The following is a 22,039-nucleotide window of genomic DNA, read 5'->3' as shown; positions in this document are numbered from 1 at the left end:
AAGCGCAGAGAGCGCCGCGAAGCCAATACCGCCATGTTTAAGAAGGGCAGAAGTAGGGCGCGCCGTCTGCAGTGGCCTGCAGACCTTCCGCGCCGCTCCTTGGGTTTCCGTCCGCGGCCGCCACATGGGCACGGCGTTGTTTCTCCCCTTCGTGGCGCTGCTTTGGCGCGCTGGAGTGCTGCGGGCCCCCAATGGCAGCGTGGAGTGATCTCCACTGACTTGCTGGGACCCAGGCCTCATCCAGGACTTTCGCCGTCCCGTTCCCTGGCCGCGGCGCCCCTCGTGCCCGGGCATCGCGTCCGGCCGAGGGCAGGGCGGGGCAGGGTATGGCAGGAGTGGACCCCCGGACAAGGGGACCCAGGGTCGCAGCGACGTGACGCCTCACGGGGCGGGAGACCCAGAAGGCAGTTGGGATGGGCAGGGCTTTGTGGAATCGCCCTAGTAGCTGGGGACCCCCGACACGGTTCCCATCCTGCAGACTGGACCGCCTCCTGTGAACCAGGCTGACGAAAGGAGGGACTGTGGACTTCATTGCGTATGTGGTGCCCCGCCATGAATAGTGGGATTAAGCCCGTCCCTGAAGAGCAAACCGGAGCTGTGCCCAGCAGGTGGCTTGAGAGCCCCTCACCCTGCTTTTTTTTTTTGCAGCCAGGCCGAGGCAGTGGGTTTGAACTCAGGGCCCTTGAACTTCTTTTGCTCAAGGCTAGCACTCTGCCTCTTGACCCACAGCACCACTTCTGTTTTTTTTTCCTGTGTTTGTGGTACTGAGGAATCGAACCCCAGGCTTCATGCATGGTAGGCAAGCACTCTACCACTAAGCCACATTCCCGGCACCGTTTTTGGTTTTTGTTGCTGGTGGTGGGTTTTTTTTGGTTTCTTTTTTTTTTTTTTTTTAATCCAGTCCTGGGCCTCGGACTCAGGGCCTGAGCACTGTCCCTGGCTTCTCTGCTCAAGGCTAGCACTCTGCCACTTGAGCCACAGCGCCACATCTGGCCTTTTTCTATGTATGTGGTGCTGGGGAATCGAACCCAGGGCTTCATGTATAGGAGGCAAACACTTGCCTACTAGGCCATATTCCCAGCCTGTTGTTATTGTTTCTGTTGTTCAAGGAGATATACCACTTGATCCTCACCTCCACTTTTTTTTTTTTGCCAGTCATGGAGCTTGAACTTGGCCCTGGGCACTGTCCCTGGGCTTCTTTTGCTCAAGCCTAGCACTCTACCACTTGAGCCACAGCACCACTTTTGGCCTTTTGTTTATGTGGTGCTGAGTAATCAAACCCAGGGCTTCTTGCATGCTAGGCAAGCACTCTACCACTAAGCCATGATCACAGCCCACTTTTATTTTATTTTTTTTAAACTAGTTTGTTGGAGGCAATAGTAGCAGGGACCTTCATATCCAGTCTGGCTTTGAACTTTGAACTTAAGATCTCAGGCTCCTGAGTAGGATTACAGGTATGGTACCTGGCTCATACATACCATGCTGCTTACTGCTAATGCTGGCACCTGTCAACTCCATTTTTTTTTTTTTCAAAATGTTTGACACATGGTGGGTTGGGATGAGCCCAGCTCTGCCAGCGGCATACCCAGCCCTTCTGGGTCTCAAACTTGGTCTTATGCCCATGGCTGATTCATCACATCCACTCTGACCTGGCCATCATCTCTCATCAGATGTTCACCTGTAGTGGGTAGAGTAGTATTCTCCTCCCCTCCAACCCCCGGTCCCCCCCCCCAACTTGAGGCTGGTGGTAGTGTTGAGGCTATAAGGGTTTGGTGGATCACACCTGTAATTCCAGCTATGAAACAAGTATAAGATGGCCCAGGGCAAAAAAACTTTGTGTAAAAAATAACTAAAGCAAGAAGAGTGAGAGGCTTTACTCAGGTGCTAGAGTGTCAAAAGCCCTGAGTTCAAACTATACTACTACTAAAATTTAAAAAGAGGAGCAAAGGGGCTGGGGATATGGCCTAGTGGCAAGAGTGCTTGCCTCGTATACATGAGGCCCTGGGTTCAATTCCCCAGCACCACATATACAGAAAATAGCCAGAAGTGGCGCTGTGGCTCAAGTGGCAGAGTACTAGCCTTGAGCAAAAAGAGGCCAGGGACAGTGCTCAGGCCCTGAGTCCAAGCCCCAGGACTGGCCAAAAAAAAAAAAAAAAAAGAGGAGCAAAGAGAGGTTAGGGGAACTAGGCCCATAATCCTAGCTACTCAGGAGACAGATCTGAGGATTGTGGTTAGTTTGAAGCAGCCAGGACACAAAAGTCCATGTGAAAGCCGGGTACAGGTGGCTCATACCTGTAATCCTAGCTACTCAGGAGGCTGAGATCTGAGGATCAGGGTTCAAAGCCAGCCCAAGTGGGAAAATCCATGAGACTCATCTCCAATTAACCACCAGAAAACCAGACAGTGTCCAGGCCAGAGTTCAAGCCCCAAAACCAACAACAACAAAAAAATTTCCATGCAGGTTGTGAATATGGCCTAGTGGCAAGAGTGCTTGCCCTGGGTTCAATTCCTCAGCACCACATAGATATATAGAAAATGGTCAGAAGTGGCACTGTGGCTCAAGTGGCAAAAAGAAGCCGCGGGGGGTGGGGGGGAATCCCTGTGATTTTTTTTTTTTTTTTTTTTTTTTTGCCAGTCCTGGGCCGTGAACTCAGGGCCTGAGCACTGTCCCTGGCTTCTTTTTTGCTCAAGGCTAGCACTCTGCCACTTGAGCCACAGCGCCACTTCTGGCCATTTCCTGTATATGTGGTGTTGAGGAATCGAACCCAGGGCCTCATGTATAGGAGGCAAGCACTCTTGCCACTAGGCCATATTCCCAGTCCCCCCTGGCTTCTTTTTGCTCAAGACTAGCACTCTGCCACTTGAGCCACAGCTCCACTTCTGGCCATTTTCTATATATGTGGTGCTTGGAAATCGAACCCAGGGTTTCATGTATACGAGGCAAGCGCTCTTGCCACTAGGCCATATTCCCAGCCCTCCCTGTGATTCTTATCTCCTATTAACCACCCAGAAAGCTAGAAGTAGAGGTATGCTAAGGAACAGCATCTGGGCCTGAGTTCAAATTTTAATACTAGCATCAAAAAAGTAAAAGGCCATAGGAGACAGCCATGTGATCACAGAGGCAAAGATTGGAGTGATGTAGCCACAAGCTAAGGAACAGTGGGAGGCATCAGAGGCTTGAAGCAACAAGGAAAAGATTGTCCCCCTCCACAGGACTTTGAATTTACTTTCATTTTGAGCTTTTATCCTTCAGAACTCTGAGAAAATTATGATTGTTTTAAGCCATAAAATGTGTAGTAATTGATATAGCAGCTACAGAAAATCAAAATGCCTCAGATATCCAATCTCTCTCTGCCACCTTTGGCCCTTGCTTCCATTTCACCTCTTTGAAGACTTGGGACAACTTTATGGTGCCAGCCTGGGAGGTGCAGGCCAGCCCCCGCCCCCTTTCTGGCAAAGCCTTTCCTGATCCCACATGGCCATCAAAGGTGTTTAAGTATCTGACCATTTGTTCTTCAGTACAGGCTTTTAAGGTGGACATCCCTATTTTACTTCATCATGGAAGTTCGAAAAGCAACGAGTAACCTGTCTCTCAGAAACATAGTGAAGCTGGGAGTATAAAGAGGCTGACCCCAGAGCATGGCCTCTCCCATCTCACTTGGCCTGTTTGTATCATGTCCTCTATAGCTCTAAGGGGGGGGGGGGGGGAGAGGAAGGGGTCTCCACATATACATAGTGCCCTAAATGGATTTTTGCTCAGTGAACAAGTGAATTTGGTACCTTTCCCCAGAATCTGGCATAACCGGAGAGAATAACATAGTCTAAGCCTCTCATCCCTGATGCTGCTAATCTAATTATGAAATTGCTGGCAGGCTGTAATTACTGGAAGGCTCGCTGGCTTAGACTCCAGACTTGCTGCAACACAGAAACAAAAGAACAAAGGAATGGTAGTCATTTTTACTGTTCACCAACTTCTGAAGGAAGGTCACTCTGCTCCTCCCCCGAGGCAACCCGGCGCCCCCATCACAGTTGCACTGGAGGAAAGCTGACTTCTCCCACTGTAACTGATCAGAACTAGAGTCTCAGGGGCGGACGAGTATTCTCAGCACTTGTTAACTTGTTATTCGGAGGAAAACTGGCCCCGAGTCAAGGTCCCCTGCAAGTGAGCTCCCTCCCCCCAGGTGCCTAGTTTGCTGAGCTGTAAACCAGCCCGGACTTTGTGTTGTCGGGGTAAACTGCAAATTCTCTGACTGGTTCGCACCAGGGCTAAAGGAGCCGGAGGGGAAGAGGTTCGCCCGGGAGACCCCACTCTGCTCCCGCACCCCGGCGATTCCCGCCGGCCCTTTAGCGCCCGGCGGGGAAATCCAGCGGACTACATTTCCCAGCAGCTCCCGCGCGGACACCGGCCCGCTCTTCCGGCGGTCCCAAGCCCTCAGGGCCGAGGCGTCCCGCAGGGAGAAATATCCGCGCTGCTTGCGCCGGGCCACGGGACTCATGCGGGCCATCCGGATGCTTAGCGCTGTTGCCGGTTTCCTCGCTACTCGCGAGCGCCAGGCCCAGCCGGAGGCATAGAACAGCACACTTCCTGTCCTCATGCTCTGGTCCCGGACACGCGCCGCGACTCGGAGTCTTGGGTTCCGGGAGTCCCTGGTTCCGGCCCGGCAGCTCGCTGGCGTCCTGGCTCAGGGTCTTCTCTGGAGAGCTGAGAGCATGCGAACGTGGAAGGGAAATCAGATGTCAGTGTCATTATCCTACTCTGTAGAAGTCAGAGCTCCTGTCGTGCCCAGCGTGGTTCTTCTCCGAGTCACCAGCTGGACTTTCTTCGTTGAGACCATTCTGGCCTGATTGCCCTCCTTTATCCTGGCTGTTTACACTGCCTGGAATGCTCATCGCTCAGTTATTCCAGGGTTCAAAGTCCTGGCCATGCTTAGGTTTCTGCTCCCCAAGAGACCTTTCCTGGCCCTCTGGTGCCATGTGTCCCACTTGCTCTTCGTTTGCTTTACATCATCATTACTTAGGTTTTTCCTAGCAGCTATCTCTACTTTCAAACCAGACCAAGCTCCTTGTGGGAAAGTCTGGGTAGTTTTTCCACTGTCTTCTCTGAGTCTGGCACATGGATGATAAAGCAAGAGCTGGGAGCTTTCCACCCTAGCAGCAGTGCTCAGCCTAGAGTTGGGACAGAAGGCAAAGGGTCAGGACTTTTGAATGTCTACTTTTTAGGATGATAGGAATCATCTTAACTAGCAGAGTCTTGGGGAGAGATCATTGGAGGGGAGGCTGCAGCCACACAAGTGACCACTCACCACAACCTGAACACCTATCATCAATAGAGGCAGGAAGAGCTGAATGTCCTGGGGGTAAAGGTGACTAGATGGATGAAGAACCACAGCTTTCAGGAAGAGGGAGGACACACCTCCAGACTACAGAAACAAACCCCCACTTCTGGTGTCACTAATGGAAAGAATAAATGGAGTAGGGAAGGATTCTTATCTATGTTTCCTCCCAGAGAAGGATCTTAGTCTGTTCTGAGGATAAGAATTCATAAGGCTAAGATGTAGTTCAGTGTTTTGTAAAGCACATGCCTAGCAGGTGCAATGTCCTGGATTTGGTAAAGCTCCTGAGCTGGCCTTGGATCTTAACCTTTGTTACCAGGCCACATAGGGTCCACCCCCCACCTTCCAGGAAGGACAAATAAGAGAAGAGGTCACTGTTCCAGGTTAGCCTGCCACTGCAGACATGCCCAACACTCGCCAACAGCTGAAGGGAGAATCCCCCATGTCTGCATTGGTGGCTTTCCTAGTGCTCTGGGGTAAGGTGTCCTGGAGCCGTGGACCCCCATGGGGGGCAGGAGGGGTGTGAACAGGGCTTTACAGGTTCTGTCTCTGCAGGTCTCACCCTGGTCCCAGAAGCTGAGGCAGCCACATGTAAGTTCAGGGTTTGGGCCTAGGGATGGTGAACCACAGGCTGAAGGGAACCCTTGTGCCCACCATTAAGCTGACCCTAGTTCCCCTGCCCCAGCATTTACAACCCAACCCAGTCTGTGGGCAGACTCCAAGTCACTGCTGGAACCCTGGGCCAATGTGACGCTGACGTGCTGGGCCCGTGTGGAGACGCCAGACTTCCAGCTACTGAAGGATGGGGTGGTTAAGAACCATGTGCACCTTGGCCTACCTGCCTTGGAGTACCAGTTCCCACTGGGAGCCGTGACAAGTGACAACCGAGGTCTCTACCGCTGTCGCTCAGGCTTGTTCCCTGGTACATGGACTGAATTGAGCAACCTCCTGGAGGTGACAGGGGCAGGTAAGCAGGGGCATAGTGTGGCCAGGAGACATTGTAAAGGGTGATAGGGGAGCCTTCCTTTACAACACCTGACCTCTCTGGGACTGTGACTCCTTAGCTGTGAGACAAGGTCAACATTTGTGCTGATTTGAAAAACAAATCCCTAGGATACTTAGTGTGGGCCTGGTCCACATTACATCTCTAGAAACTTCCTCTTGTTCTAGGCCTGTTTCTACTATTGCTGTTTCCCTGACTGTCAACCCTGCCCCCCCTCCCCCCAATCTCCCTGTCTTTCTCACACTTTCTTAAGAGTCTGGAGTCCAGGTGCTGGGAACATGTGAAGCCCTGGGTTCTATTCCTTATTGCCATATAATGAGAAAAAGCCAGAAGTGGCACTATGGCTGAAGTGGTAGAGCACTAGCCTTGAGCACAGAGAGGCTCAGGGACAGTGCCCAGGTCCTGAGTTCAAGCCCCAGGACTGGCAAAAAATAAAAAAGCCCGGAGGAGTCTAGGTTCAGTGGATCACCTATATCTCCCGAGTTATGCAGAAACACTAAAGCCTCATCAACTCTGCTTCATTTAGAGCCCCTGCCCCCACCTCAGCTCTTGGTAGAGCCAGTGTCTTGGATCACACCTGGCCTGAATGCGACATTGACATGCAGCACAGGGCTGCGGGGTGTCACCTTCCTGCTGACACGGCACGGTGATGATGAATTTCCGGCAGTGGCTGTGGTTGGGAAGAATGGGGTAGCCATCTTCTCTGTCCATTTGGCTGGTAACTACAGCTGCAGCTACCAGACCCACACAGCAGGTAGGCCCTCGGAGCCTAGTGCCACCGTGACCATTGAGGAACTGGGTGAGTGTCAACCCTTCAATATGGAGAACCCCTGCCCAGGGTGGGTCCACATTGCCCCAAGGAAAGGGGTGCTCCTGAGGCTGCCACCAAGGAGGCAAAAATCTGGGGGTGACAAACACTTGTTTTCTGGGGGGGTCCTGCCACAGCTGGATTCCTGGTCTCATTTTCTGCCTTACAGCTGTGCCACCTCCACCTGTGCTGACTTTTAGAGGATGGTACCCTGAGATCCTGAAGCCCAATGAGAGAGTGACCCTTGTCTGCATGGCACCCCTGAGTGGCGTAGAGTTTCGGCTGTGGCAGCGAGTTGGGAACCTGAATAAGGAGGTGCTGGTTCCCATGAGCAGCACCAGCCCCGATCGTGTCTTTTTTGAACTGAACCAGGGGAACCTGTGGGATGGAGGTCCCTTCACTTGCCGCTACCGGCTGCATGGCAAGGAGACCACCTGGTCCACAGAGAGTGAGCCAGTGGAGGTGGTGCAGAGCAACGGTGAGCCTGGCGCCATGGGGGGATAAGGATGAAGGCTGGGAGGGCAGATGAGGGGCTGGGTGGCTGGAAGACAGGCCCAGGTGGAACTCTGGGACTTGTAGATCTCATCCTCGGGAAAGAGAGTTTCCCCAGCTGCAAATGGAACAGTGAGCTCAGCATCCTTGGGACTTGGTGAACAATTAATTAGGTCAAGGAGACCACAGGCCTCACAGGCACTGTGCCAAGAGCGCCAAGGGCAGATGTCTGACTGCTCAGGGTGGTGGGCTACAGGACCTGTGGAGACCTTAGGCTCCATGACACCTGGGAGGCAGTGAGCCCTGGACTCTGTGCCCTGTGCAAGTGAATACAGGCACGTGGCCATGGTGGCATGGATCCAGTGGGGGCAAATCCACCATGGCACGGCCTTTGTGCAGGAGGTGCCAAGCCATGGATAATCCATGTTTGATTTCCTCCTGTCTGTAGCGTGGTATGGGGCTGGGAATATGGCCTAGTGGCAAGAGTGCTTGCCTCCTATACATGAGGCCCTGGGTTTGATTCTTCAGCACCACATATACAGAAAATGGCCAGAAGTGGCGCTGTGGCTCAAGTGGCAGAGTGCTAGCCTTGAGCAAAAGGAAGCCAGGGACAGTGCTCAGGCCCTGAGTTCACGGCCCAGGACTGGACAAAAAAAAAAAAAAAAATTACTGTCTGTAGCGTGGTAAGGAACAGAGGAGGGCATATTTGTCTCCAGAGATGGCCCTGGGAGGCGGGGAGCCTGGCCTGCTGGGGCAAGGGAGCCCCTGGCCGGGACCTGCAGGGACGGGAGCCTCAGGACATTTCAGGCCAGGGCTCAATTTGGGCTGGACCTCCAGGAGGCCCTCGCCACCCTCCCGGCCAAGTCCCCCTCTCCTCCGCAGAGAAACTGCCTGCCCCGGTGCTCACGGCGGAGCCCGCGGACCTGCGCCCCGCGCCGGGCTCGCTGGTTCGTCTGCGGTGCGCCGCCCCGCCGGGCGTGGTCCCCCGGCTCTTCGCGCTGCAGCGCCAGGGGCCGGGCGGGCGCCGCCTGCTCCGCGTGTTGCGGCCCGGGCAGCCGGAGGCGGACTTCGAGCTGCGGGACATCACGGCCGCGGACTCGGCCAACTACAGTTGCGTCTACCTGGACGAGCTGCCCTTCTCGGGCTCGGTGCCCAGCGCGCCCGTGGAGCTGCACGTGGCCGGTGAGCGCCCGCGGGCGTCCCCCCATCTCTCGCCTCTCCCCGTGCGCTCCACCCTTCGAGCTCCAGCTCTGCTTCCCGCTTTTTGGTGGTTCACTGGAGAGCAGGGTCTCACGGGCTTTCCTGCCCCGGGGCTGGCTTCGAACCGCGATTCTCAGCCTCCCAAGGAGCCAGGATGACAGGCGTGAGCCTCGGGCACCCGGCTTGTTCTTTTGATTTCTTCATCAAGGGCCACAGCCACGGGCAGAGCCTGGTCCAGAGCCTACCTCCAGGCCTCTGCCCTGGGACTCCCACCTGGTTCTTGGCCCCCTCACCATGCTGGGGACCCCCGGGGAGCTTCTGGGCAGGCTGGGGCTTCCCCCGCTCCTGGGGCTGAGTGTGGCCGGGCCTGAACTCCATCCTCTCCCTCCGGGCAGGGCCCCTGCCCCCGCCGCAGCTCCGCGCCCTGTGGACCGGGCCGCTGCGCCCGGGCAGTGACGCCAGCCTGCGCTGCCAGGGTCAGGTGCCGGACGTCACCTTCGAGCTGCTGCAGGAGGGCAGGGAGGAGCCCCTGGACGTGCAGCGCTCGCAGGACGCCTGGGCCCACCTGGCGCTGACCTCCGTGGGCCCGCAGCACGCTGGCAACTACAGCTGTCGCTACCGCCTGCAGTGGTCAGACGCCGCCTTGTCCACTCGCAGCCACCCCGTGGAGCTCCTGGTGGCAGGTGAGGGCTCCCAGCGCCGGGCCTTGCACGGCCTAGGTTCTGACTTGCCCACTGCTAGGTGTGCAAAGGCTCTGGGACAGTGCTGGGCTACCGCATCTGGAGGGGGCTGTCCTGGGAGGGGGGGTCACAGCAGGCAGCTGACCAGACTTTATACCAATGGGCCTGCAGGCAGAAGACGCAAGGGGCCTCCCACCCACCATACTTATGTGTCCAGAATAGCTCAAGTCTTGGGAGGGGCTATAAGGGCTAAGAGCTTGTCCTCAAAACAGGAGGCTCTGAGTTGAATCCTGAGGGTGGAGGGACCCCCACTTTTCAAGACCTCTGCCTTCCCCCCACCACAGGTGTGGGGACCAAGGCAGCCAGAAGCAAGTAACCAGAGGCTCCAGACAGCCCAACCCTGCCTTGGCCACCGGGATCTCTACACTAGGAGGATTTGCTACCCTGCCTGTTTTTTTTTTTTTTTTTGTCAGTCCTGGGGCTTGAACTCAGGGCCTGAGCACTGTCCCTGGCTTCTTTTTGCTCAAGGCTAGTTCTCTACGACTTGAGCCACAGCTCATTTCTGGCTTTTTCTATGTATGTGGTGCTGAGGAATTGAACCCAGGGCTTCATGTACATGAGGCAAGCACTCTACTGCTAGGCCATATTCCCAGCCTCACTACCGTGCCTTTTGTGGCCCTGCCTTTCCATACCAAGTGTCCAGTGGGTGGTGGTGGTGGTGAACTGCCAGGCTCCTGTATCCAGAGCTCAGGGCTGAGATACTGGCTGGATTTCTCCTTCCTACTGCCTTCTGCTCTGAATCTCTGCTCCACCGATCCCTGCCTGGAGCCTGGCCTTCAGGTCTGGACACATCAGGAGTACTAGTGTTATAGCATAATCTTTGATAAACTGACTTTCAAAAATTTTGTCTACTTCATTTAAAGGGGTCTGACTGCCACAGTAATATAGTGACTAATATTTCTCTGTGTGTTTGTGTGTGTCAGTCCTGGGGCTTGAACTCAGGGCCTGAGGACTGTCCCTGGGCTATTTTGCTCAAGAATAGCCATGTGGAGCTGTTCTGGCTTTTTGGTGACTAACTGGAGATAAGAGTCTCATGGAATTTCCTGCGCAGGCTAGCTTCAAACCTTAATTATCAGATCTCAGCCTCCTGAGTAGCTAGAATTACAAATGTGAGCCACGTGTACCTAGCTTCTTTAAAAAAAAAAAGTCTGTGAAGTGTGTTATGATGTTAGTTCTTCCATGCATAATTCTCTCTCAATTTTCACTTGAGTGGTACTGGTTTTTTTTTTTTTTTTTTTTTTTTGCCAGTTCTGGTGTTTGGACTCAGGGCCTGAGCACTGTCCCTGGCTTCTTTTTGCTCAAGGCTAGCACTCTGCCACTTGAGCCACAGCACCTCTTCTGGCCTTTCTATATATGTGGTGCTGAGGAATCCAACCCAGAGCTACATGTATACGAGGCAAGCGCTCTTGCCTCTAGGCCATATTCCCAGCCCCAGGTACTGGGGTTTTGAACTTAGGGCCTCATGCTTGCTACAGAGATAAGATACTCTAACACTTGAGCCATGTTCCCAGTCCTTTGTCTCAATCTTTCTTTCTCCTTCTTCTTTCTTTCTCTTTCCCTTCCTCCTTCCTTCCTTTCTTTTCTTTCTTTCGTGCTAGTACTGGGGCTTGAACTCCCGGGCGTACGTGCTGTCCCTTAGCTTTCTTTGCTCAAGGCTAGTGCTCTCCCACTTGAGCCACAGCCCTTCTAGCTTTTTGCTGGTAAATTTGAGGTAAGATTTGTCTGCCTGGGTTGGCTTCCAACTGTGATCTCAGGCTTCTAAGTTGCTAGGATTACAGGTATAAGTCATTGATGCCTGGCTGTCTCTTTCTTTAGTTTGTTAAGCATGGCTTTATTTACTGAAATACTGACATACGTAGTTGTTTCCAGTTCCTGGTCATGTGACCCCGGCCAGTTAGGTACATTCTCATCTCCTCCATGAGACATAGATCACTGTCTGGTCTCTGTTGAGAAATATGAGATGATATATATAAAGTACTTGGAAGACTATCCAGTACATACACACCAGTCCTTAAAAATTATTTTCCTTGGGGCTGGGAATGTGACTTAGTGGTAGAGTGCTTGCCTAGCATACATGAAGCCCTGGGTTCAATTCCTTAGCACCACATACACAGAAAAAGGTGGAACTGATGCTGTGACTCAAGTGGTAGAGCTCTAGCCTTGAGCAAAAAGAAGCCAGGGACAGTGCTCAGGCCCTGAGTTCACGTGCCAGGAGTGGCAAAAAAAAAAAAAAAAAAGTTATTTTCCTTCTGACCTCTTCCCTTTTAGATAAACATGGATAGAAACACATCTTGGGATGATGTGGGTGGTTTTTCCCAAAGGCTGCTGGGGACTTGCCAGTCCCCACCCTGTCCCTGACTCTTTTAGAAGTCAGGGTTGCTGAGGCTCGCTGGGAGGGACTTCCAGTCACTGCAGCACGGTGATGTGGATCCGCAGGTGCACCATGAGTGCAGAGCTCCGGCTGAAGGCCTTCCCACAGTCGCTGCACTTATAGGGCTTCTCTCCCGTGTGGACCCGCTGATGCTCACTGAGGGATGAGCTCTGTGCGAAGGCCTTTGCGCAAACCTTACACTGATAGGGCTTCTCTCCCGTGTGGATCCGCTGATGCTCACTGAGGGATGAGCTCTGTGCAAAGGCCTTTGCGCAAACCTTACACTGATAGGGCTTCTCTCCAGAGTGGGTTCGCAGGTGCCGGATCAGAGCCGAGCCATCACTGAAGGCCCTACCGCATGCATCGCACCTGTAGGGCTTCTCCCCGGTGTGGACGCGCTGGTGCTGTGTGAGGTGGGTGCTCTGGCTAAAGGCCTTGCCGCACTCTTCACACTCATAGGGCCGCTCCCCGGTGTGCACCCGCTGGTGTTGCGTGAGGTGGGTGCTGCGGCTGAAGCACTTACCACAGTCCACGCACCTGTAGGGCTTCTCCCCAGTGTGAGTCCTTTGGTGCTGTGCCAGGTGGGTGGCCCGGCTGAAGGCCTTCCCACACTCCTTGCACACATGGGGCTTCGCTCCTGTGTGCACTACCTGGTGCTGGACAAGGTGGGTGCTGCGGCTGAAGGCCTTCCCACACTCTCTGCAGGCATAGGGTGTCTTCCGGAAGTGGCTCTTCCGATGGGCCTCGAGGGCCAGGGTGCTCTGGAATGTTTTCCTGCATTCCCTACACCTGGAGAGCTTCTTCTCTGAGTATGAAGGCACTGTCCCATAACAATCCAACAGACATGGCTTCTCCTCGGATGGAGTCTTCTCTTGGGAAGGTAGAGCTGGCCACATGTTGGTACTGGGTCTTGGGGCTCCATATTCAGGGCCAGGCTGGTCTGGAGGGGTGTCCTTATTAAGTTCAGTTTTCCTGAAACTCACCTCTTGGGGGGCAGACTTTGTACACATGGCCCTTAAGAGTTCTGTCCCACTCTCTGAGCTGTCCTCAAGTTCACAGGCATTGACGAAGGCAGGTCCAGGAGAAACACCTCTTATGAGGGTTTCAGTGTTGCTGTCTGGTGATCCCAACTCTTCTGAATTGCTCCATTGGCAGCTTGCCTCTGTAGGTTCAGCTCCCAGCTCCCATCCTGAAACAAATCTCAGTGTCACTACTTCTGACCACAGGTCACCAAACCTTCAAACAGCAAAATAACCAACCCTGTGAAGAGTGTGAGGGAGAGGGAGAAATGTTGTTAAGTGATTTATCTTATTGAAACAGTCACATCTAAGTCCTGTCCTGTCCTTGATATTTTGGTCAGTTGAAACCATGGCTAAGGTACAAACATGAGAGTGTGAGTGACCCCAAGCCAAAGCTTGTATGCCCATGTTATATTGTTGAGTTCCGTTACCAGGATGTAGTGAGCACCTGCCAGCCACTCACTCTCCCTTACCTCTCTTGTGCAGCATCAGAGTCAGATTCTCCACCAGCAAGGCAGCTTCTTCTCCACTCTTAGGGCACTGAGACACCACCCAGGCCTGGATCTTAGCAGGTAGTGAGCCCAGGAACTGCTCCAGCACTAGCAACTCCAACATCTGCTCCTTGGTGCACAAGTCAGGCTGCAGCCACTGGTGGCACAGCTCTCTCAGTTGGGCCAGTGCAGAGTGAGGACCAGATGCCTCCTCATAGTGGAAGTGCCGGAAGCGCAAGCGTGCAGCCTCAGGGTAGGCAGTAGGTCTGGGGCTGGATTCCTGGCCCTGGGAGAGATCAGCTTCAACCTCTTCCTCTTGTTCTTCCTCCTCCTCCTCTATCTTCACCTGAAGGAAGCTGTTGTGTTCCCAGGGCACTGGGCTCAGGGGGCAGTTTGGGATGGCCATTGAGCAGTGACACTATGAGATGGCTGGAGCCTTGGAACTGGGTCAGTAGGAATGTCAGAACTTCATTACCACCTGGAAGAGGACAAAGGGAAGCAGGTATAGGCTTGGAGTCTGTGAGATGAGGCTTGTGCTTGCAGAGACATATGAATATAATCAGGATAGCCCATTTGGTGCTAGGCCTGATTCTAAACACATTCAGCAGGTACCAACTTTCTTCCCATTGCATGGATGTGCAAACAGACACAGAAGAAGAGGTAATGATTTGCTCAAAGACTCAGATAGCCGGGTGCTGGTTGCTCACACCTGTAATCCTAGCTACTCAGGAGGTTGAGATCTGAGAGTTATGGTTCAAAGCAAGCCTGGGCTGCCAAAGGATTGGTAGAATGCTGAGTTAAACTGCAGGCAAACCTACAGCCAACCAATGCTCCTCTTCAGAGCCCCTTTCTCAACCCAGGAAGGTAATGATCATTCCCTCACTTTTTTTGTTGTTGTTGGTGGTGCTGGCACTGGGACTTGAACTCGGGGCCTGGGCGCTGTCCCTGAGCTTTTTCACTCAAGGCTAGTGCTCTACCTTCTGAGTCACAGCTTCACTTCCTGCTTTTTGCTGGCTAATTGGAGAGAAGGGTCTCACAGACTTTTCACTCCCTTTTGAGGCCTTTCACTCATGGTGCAGGGCTTTAGAACCCCCAATATCCTACAAAAAGCTGTAAGCACTCTCCCTAGTCATCTCAACTCTCAAATGCTCCACATATTTCTAGATGCCCTGAGATGGGGATAATACTGTTCCTAGGTCCAAACCACTAGCTGGGGGAAATCTCAATAATAATAACAATAATAATAATGTTGAAAAAAATGTTATTTATAGTGATGTGTGTGTGTGTGTGTGTGTGTGTGTGTGTGTGTGTGTATTGGTCTTGGGCTTGAACTCAGGGCCTAGGCACTGTCTCTGAGCTTTTGTGCTCAAAGACAGCAGTTCCACTAATTTTTTGTTTGTTTGTTTCTTGTCGGTCATGGGCTTGAACTCTGGGCCTGGTCACTGTCCCTGAGCTCTTCAGCTCAACATCCACGCTAGCACTGTACCACTTGAGCCACAGTGTCCTGTCGGGTTTTCCGGTGGTTAGTTGGAGGTGAGAGTCTCCTGGACTTTCCTGCGGAGGCTAGTTTTGAAATGCGATCCTCAGATCTCAGCCTCCTGGATAGCTAGGATGACAGGTGTGAGCCATCAGTGCCCGGGTATTTATAATGCATTTTTTTAATTTTATTTTTTATTTTTGGCCAGTCCTGGGCCTTGGACTCAGGGCCTGAGCACTGTCCCTGGCTTCTTTTTGCTCAAGGTTAGCACTCTGCCACGAGCCACAGCGCCACTTCTGGCCGTTTTCTGTATATGTGGTGCTGGGAAATTGAACCCAGGGCCTCATTTATAGGAGACAAGCACTCTTGCCAGTAGGCCATACCCCCAGCCCCTATAATGCATTAAAAAAAAAAAAAACCTAAATGTCTGAGGAGGGGAACTGCACCTACCTCGGAAAGTGTCTAGGAGGTTACCTGAGGTGACCTGTGACCCATGTCCAGCACGGGCACATCTCGGCACGGTTCCTCAGCCCGGCGCCGGCCGCCCCGCACGCTCCCTCCGCCGGTCAGGCTCTTAAGGCTGGGCCCAGCCCGGTTCCGCACTCCGGTTCCGGCCGCCCCGCACGTTCCCTCCACGGGTCCTGCTCACACTACCGCTCGCTCTAGCCCGATCTTCGGCTCCCGAAAACTCCTCCAGATCAGTGGCTGACACTTCCAGTGGCGCTTCTGTGATGACGCACTCGCCTGAGCCCCAGGACACGTTCCCAGCATACCCCGCGCAAGGCCACCCCCCCCAATTGCTGACATCCAGGACTACAAGTCCCAGGGGGCGCAGCGCCTAGGCCTCAAGAGCATAGTCCTGGTGGCCTTCCTCTCACCAAATTCCATTTATTCTCCATTCTCTTGGTGGGGGAATGAATGGGGGCTGAGCTATCTCGTCTTCCTCTGTCCTGCATGTATGCTCCTGTGTTTTTCGGCACCTTATAGGCTGTCATGGCTTCTTTTGACTTTGCTGTTGTCCTCCTTGAATTTTCTTCCTCCCTTTTTTTTTTTTGGCCAGTCCTGGGGCTTGGACTCAGGGCCTGAGCACTGTCCCTGGCTTCTTTTTGCTCAAGGCTAGCACTCTGCCACTTGAGCCACAGTGCCACTTCTGGTGCCTGGCCCATCTGCTTATTTTACCTTGAATGTACGTGCACCTTCCATCCCCAAAGATAAATTCCCAGTTCACCACCCTGGATCTCTTGGGACATCTCTCCCCGTAGTGCAAGGGTCTCCCCACTGCTCTGGCTTGACTATTATATTTTATATTTGAGCCCATGTGCTAAGCCCTGCCCTGGATATCAGCTGATAAAATAATGCAGTTGCAAAGAATCCCTGTGCCCCAAGTCTGCCTGGATGTGGATCTGTGTTCATTTTCTTATCCTTGACCCCAAATATAAGCACCAAGTTGGGGTGAGTGGTATAAGATCCACAGGAGTGGGAATGGAAATAAACGTGCATGCTGAATTCACAGGAACATTTGGTGAACTTAAAAGGTGGTGGTATTGCTAAGAATGTGGGTCTCTGCCTTGTCCTTTTCAATGCTTCTTGAGATGGAAGAGCCTGGTTGGTAAGTGGAAAGTCTGTGAAGGAGTCCAGATCTTCCCTCAGGTCTAACTTGCTTCTCACTCTGTTGAGGTGAGGTAATAGTATCAGACCCATTTTGTAGAAAGGACACCAAAGTCTTGGAAAACACTTGAGTGGAGCTTCTACAGGGAAGCCAGTTCGTGGCAGCCCCATCCCTCTCAGGGCCAAACGTTCACCTGAGATGTTTAGGTCTGTGGAGAAAATGGCACCCATGCAGTCAGCGACTGGATGACCCATTTGTCTCCACTAGAGTCCATCTGGAGAAGTGATGGCCCCAGAAGCACTGGGTCACAGGTTCAGGTAACAGCTATGGATCTGAGGTAATCCAGGGAGAATGAAGTTTCTTTCTTTTTTTTTTTTTTTGCCAGTCCTGGGGCTTGAACTCAGGGCCCGAGCACTGTCCCTGGCTTCTTTTTTTTTTTTGGCCAGTCCTGGGCCTTGGACTCCGGGCCTGAGCACTGTCCCTGGCTTCTTCCCGCTCAAGGCTAGCACTCCGCCACTTGAGCCACAGCGCCGCTTCTGGCCGTTTTCTGTATATGTGGTGCTGGGGAATCAAACCTAGGGCCTCGTGTATCCGAGGCAGGCACTCTTGCCACTAGGCTATATCCCCAGCCCCCTGGCTTCTTTTTGCTCAAGGCTAGCACTCAACCTCTTGAGCCCCAGTACCACTTCCAGCTTTTTCTATATATGTGGTGCTGAGGAATCGAACCCAGGGCTTTATGTATGTGAGGTGAGCACTTTACCACTAGGCCATATTCCCAGCCTGAGAATGCAGTTTCTTATAGCAGGAAGCCCTAGGCCTGTGGTTTTAGTCTCTGGGTCTATTCGTGTGATACTTAGGGACAAGCTTCCAGGACAGAATGGTCTCACTGTATGTAAATACTTCATGAAACACAGCATACAAACAACTTAGTGTCCCTGATGCCTAATGTCATGCCACCTCCACACCGTCCTTCCCTTGGGAATGGTATCAATGGGTTTAGGGCTCCACCAAAAAAAAAAAAAAAAAAGCCTCCAGATTGAATGCCTAGAAGCCAGACCTCTGGCCTTGCCAGTGGAACAGGTAGGAACCCCCAGTTCTTTGCTGCCACCCCATACTGCCCTCTGGCTGTGAGCTCCCTAAGTTGTGGCTGAGGCTGACTTTCCTAAAGTCCAGACCAGTGGACTGGACTATGGCAAATTTATCCAGGTATGGAAGTCATTTCCCCTGGGTCAAGTATCAACTTGGCTTTGCTGAACACCTCAGCATGAGGATTCTCAGTAATCACTTCTGGTGGTATCTTCAACTACCCCAAGGTGGGTACCATCATCACTCTACTATGCAGTTTGGGAAATAGAGACACAAAGAAAGTAAGTCAAGCTGGATGCTGGTGGCTCACACCTGTAATCCTAGCTATGAGAAGTCTGAGACCTAAGGATCGTGGTTTGAAGCCATCCTGGGCAAGAAAGTCTATGAAATTATTAGCTCCAATTAACCACTAGACAACCAAAAGTGGAGCTGTGGCTCAAATTGGTACAGCACTAGTGCTGACCCAGTAACTTCTTTTCTTGGAGCTTAGCATGCCCTTTTCCTAGGCAACACTTGGCCCATTTAGTAAATAATTGGCCTCCACCCCGCCCCCCTTGAGATGGCACTCCTTTGGGGCAGCTGCAATTAGGCAGCAAGCTCCCCTTAGAGTGACCTTCAAGTCTGGGCAGCTGCAGAATTCCTTATCTGCCAATTGGGCAGCAGCCATAATTCCTAGCCTGCTATGATGAAGCCCCTGGTCCATAGGTCCACACTTAGGTCTCCACCTCCTAGTCCCTTGTAGCCCCAGTAGGTTTATAGGTCACTTCATACCTCAGCCAGCACTTCTCTCTTGTAAAAAGGGGTCTTTCCCATCCCTTCGCTGGCAATAAACTTTTCTTTGTTCTTCGTGACTAGATATCTGTGTGGTTTTCTGGCAAAGTCTAACAGCCTTGAGGGAAAAAGTTTAGAGACAGTGGTCAGGCCCTGAGTTCAAGCCCCATGACTGACAAAAAAAATTAAGTCAAAGATTGTGCTGATAGTAAGTTATAGATGAATTTGGACTTTGTGCCTACAAAAAGGTGTATTTTAAAGAGGCCTGAATCTTAAGCTCAGTGAATTCAGCAAATGCACATTCCTACACAACTATCATTGAGATGGAGCTCTAGAATGTTCTGAGAGGATGGAAATATTCTGGAGTGGTGATGTCCAATAATGTACCATCAGCCCCAATGTAGCTCTTGGACTGGAAACAAAGCTGGTGTATGTTCAAGACCAGTTCTAACAAGAAGAAAATAGGATGAGAGAGAGAGAGAGAGAGAGAGAGAGAGAGAGAGAGAGAGAGAGAGAGAAGAGAGCACATGATAAAGAGGACAAAGAGAGAAAGAAAGCTAGTTGGTATGGGCCTGCAGGAATCCCACAAATATTCAGGGAACTGCATCTTAATTCAATTAATCAATTTACTGGCACCAGAAGTTTGTGCATGCTAAGCTTGATGTTTCTCACTGAGGCGTGCCCTTGTCTCCCAGTAAATTTATTTCAATTTACAATTACAATTTTAGCAAACAAATCCTAACCATATGTGAAAGTGCACAGATATGATGTTTCAGCACCTTGGACAGCGACACAGCCGTGGTCTGGAAGGGTTACTACACTACTTAAGCCATACCTCCAGTCCAGCATTTTTGCTGGTTAGATTGGAGGTAGAGACTCGAGGACTTTTCTGCTTGGGCTGGCTTTGAATTTCAATTCTCCGGTCTCAGCCTATTGAGTACTTATAATAGGTATGGGTCACTGGTGCTTGGCTTAATTTTTCTTTTGGCCAGTCCTGGGCCTTGGACTCAGGGCCTAAGCACTGTCCCTGGCTTCTTTTTGCTCAAGGCTACCACTCTGCCACTTGAGCCACAGCGCCACTCCTAGCCATTTTCTGTATATGTGGTGCTAGGGAATTGAACCCAGGGCCTCATGTATATGAGGCAAGCAGCCTTGCCACTAGGCCATATCCCCAGCCCCCTTAATTTTTCATTTAGAAGAGGGGGCTGGGAATATGGCTTAGTGTCAGAGCGCTTGCCTAGCATGTATGAAGCCCTAGGTTCAATTCCTCAGCACCACATACACAGAAAAAGCCAGAAGTGGTGCTGTGCCTCAAGTGGTAAGGTGCTAACCTTGAGCAAAAGAAGCTCAGGGACAGTGCTCAGGCCCTGAGTTGAGGCCCCAGGACTGGCAAAAGAAAAAAGCGTAGAGAAAAAAATTCAAAACAATAATGTGTAAAACTCAATTTCAGAATCCATCAATACAGTTTTGCCTTTTTTTTTTTTTTTTTGGCCAATCCTGGGGCTTGAACTCAGGGTCTGGGAACTGACCCTGGCTTTTTTCTCAAGGCTAGCACTCTGCCACTTGAGCCACAGCACCACTTCTGGCTTTTTCCATATATGTGGTGCTGAGGAATCAAACCCAGGGCTTCATGTATAGGAGGCAAGCACTCTACCACTAGGCCATATTCCCAGCCCTGCCTTTCATCTTTAAAAATGTGTGCTTAGCCGGAAGTGGGGCTGTGGTTCAAGTGGTAGAGTGCTATCCCTGAGCAAAAAGAAGCCAGGGACAGTGCTCGGGCCCCGAGTTCAAGCCCCAGGACTGGCAAAAAAAAAACAACAACAAAAAAACAACAACAATAAAAATGCATGCTAGGGCTGGGAGTATGGCCTAGTGGCAAGAGTGCTTGCCTCGTATACATGAGGCCCTGGGTTCGATTCCTCAGCACCACATATACAGAAAATGGCCAGAGGTGGTGCTGTGGCTCAAGTGGCAGAGTGCTAGCCTTGAGCAAAAAAGAAGCCAGGGACAGTGCTCAGGCCCTGAGTTCACCGCCTAGGACTGGCCAAAAAAAAAAAAAAAAAAAATGCGTGCTAAACCAGTCAGGGCAGAAAAGTTTGATACTCTCATCTGTGCTTTCTCTCTTGTATTTTATTTATACCCCCCCTTTTATTTTCCTACTCCTGGGACTTGAACTCAGGCCTGGACACTGTCCCTGAGCGTCTTTTGCTCAAGGATGGCATTCTACCACTAGAACCACAGCGCCCCTTCCAGCTTTTTTTTTGTTTATGTGGTGTTGAGGAATGAAACCCAGGTCTTCATATATGCTAGGCAAGCACTCTACCACTAGGCCACATTCCCAGTCCCATTTTATTTTTTTGAGATTGGCTTTTGCTATATGTGTTGCCCAAGCTGGCTTTGAACTCCTCCTGCCTCAATTTTGGAGTAATTTGGACTGCAGGCACCCAGCTGTGTGGTTTTATAGAGACGACCATGCTCTGGTAGCCTGGGCAGCAATGGAAGACTTACAAGTGGCCTCACAATTCAGGGTTTACAGACACTTTATCACTCAGTACTATGTGAAAAATTCAATGGAAGGCAGGGCACATAGAAGGCAAGAGGAAATAGGGGAGATGGTAGCCTAATTAGGATAAGGAGAGAAAGAAGGTAGAACACAGGTGGCAGGAGCAGGCAGGGTGAGTTTTGCATTTGGTTTCTGAAAACACACAGCTTTATATCTGCTTCCAATACCACTATGACAGGAACCCTGCCACCCACCTCGCCTGGAGCCTTGGGATATATCATCTGTGGCTCCCACCAGTCTCCAGGCTGCTGGGCTACAGCAGCTACAAGGCACAGGGTATTAGAGAGCTGTGGTCTCAGTCCTAGGCAGAAGTCCCAGGTTACTGATAACTTGCATGGTACACACACACACACACACACACACACACACACACACACACACACACACACACAGAGCAGGCTCTGGGCTCCAAGCTTGGGGAGGCCAAGGCTGGGATTCTGAAAAATGTAATACAGCTGGTGAGCACAAGCAGCCATGTGCTTATTTAGTCACAGTGATATTCAGAGGTTCCTCTGAGACACTCCACAGTCTCTGTCCTGCTGACCATACCACTCTCCTTGGATTTAAAAACATATATCTCCACACAAAACCTGTAGTTAATGTCCATAGCAGAATTGTCTTTAATATCAGAGGAGCTGGAAAGTAAGTATCCATCAATGAATAGGGTCAAGGAACTCTAGTATACCCATACAATGGAGCATTATTCAGCCATAAAAAGAAATGCTACTACAGGGATGGACCTGGAAAAGGAGGGAAGGAAAGAAGAAAGGAAGGAAGGAAGGAAGGAAGGAAGGAAAAAAGGAAAGGAGGGAGGGAAGGAGGGAGAGGGAAGGGAGAGAGGAAAGGAGGGAGGAAGGAAAGGAAGATTAGTGGTTGATTGCTAAGGGCTGGAGGGAAATGGGAAGTTGTGTGGGATGCAGGGTACCCTCACACACCTTCCTCCCATGTAGGTGGTGTCAACACATGCCATCTCCCCAACTCTGGCATGTTCATAGGGGTAATATACACAGACATAGGCACAAACTTAAGCCTCCCTTATGCACACAGGTGATATCCCTCTCTACGCATTCGTCCCT

General features: G+C 51.7%; 2 protein-coding genes across 4 annotated transcripts; one reads left to right on the top strand and one right to left on the bottom strand.

Moving 5' to 3' along the window:
- The first annotated feature begins 33 nt into the window (after positions 1-33).
- On the top strand, positions 34-9,892 carry A1bg (alpha-1-B glycoprotein). The gene is made up of 9 exons (XM_048369034.1): positions 34-52; positions 561-608; positions 5,889-5,924; positions 6,019-6,300; positions 6,863-7,135; positions 7,314-7,622; positions 8,519-8,818; positions 9,232-9,519; positions 9,861-9,892. Exons 1-9 carry the CDS (start codon positions 34-36, stop codon positions 9,890-9,892), a joined length of 1,587 nt encoding a protein of 528 aa, XP_048224991.1.
- A 1,855-nt stretch (positions 9,893-11,747) lies between these two features.
- Zscan22 (zinc finger and SCAN domain containing 22) lies at positions 11,748-15,673 on the bottom strand. 3 transcript variants are annotated; one of them, XM_048368752.1, is made up of 4 exons: positions 15,385-15,673; positions 13,440-13,935; positions 12,226-13,136; positions 11,748-12,141 (listed from the first exon to the last, which is right to left on the bottom strand). In XM_048368752.1, the coding sequence occupies exons 2-4, from the start codon at positions 13,861-13,863 to the stop codon at positions 11,983-11,985; spliced, it is 1,494 nt and encodes a 497-aa protein (XP_048224709.1). In that variant the 5' UTR covers positions 13,864-13,935; positions 15,385-15,673; the 3' UTR covers positions 11,748-11,982. The 3 variants fall into 3 exon arrangements, with proteins under 3 accessions (XP_048224709.1, XP_048224707.1, XP_048224708.1); XM_048368750.1 differs by having other exon boundaries at positions 11,748-13,136; XM_048368751.1 differs by having other exon boundaries at positions 11,748-13,136; positions 15,409-15,673.
- Between the last annotated feature and the right edge of the window lie 6,366 nt (positions 15,674-22,039).

The sequence above is a fragment of the Perognathus longimembris genome, chromosome 20 (genome assembly GCF_023159225.1).
Source record: "Perognathus longimembris pacificus isolate PPM17 chromosome 20, ASM2315922v1, whole genome shotgun sequence".
NCBI classification, from domain to species: Eukaryota; Metazoa; Chordata; class Mammalia; order Rodentia; family Heteromyidae; genus Perognathus; species Perognathus longimembris.
The sequence above is the reverse complement of the archived record's forward strand: the minus strand, read 5'-3'. Positions and strand labels throughout refer to the sequence as shown.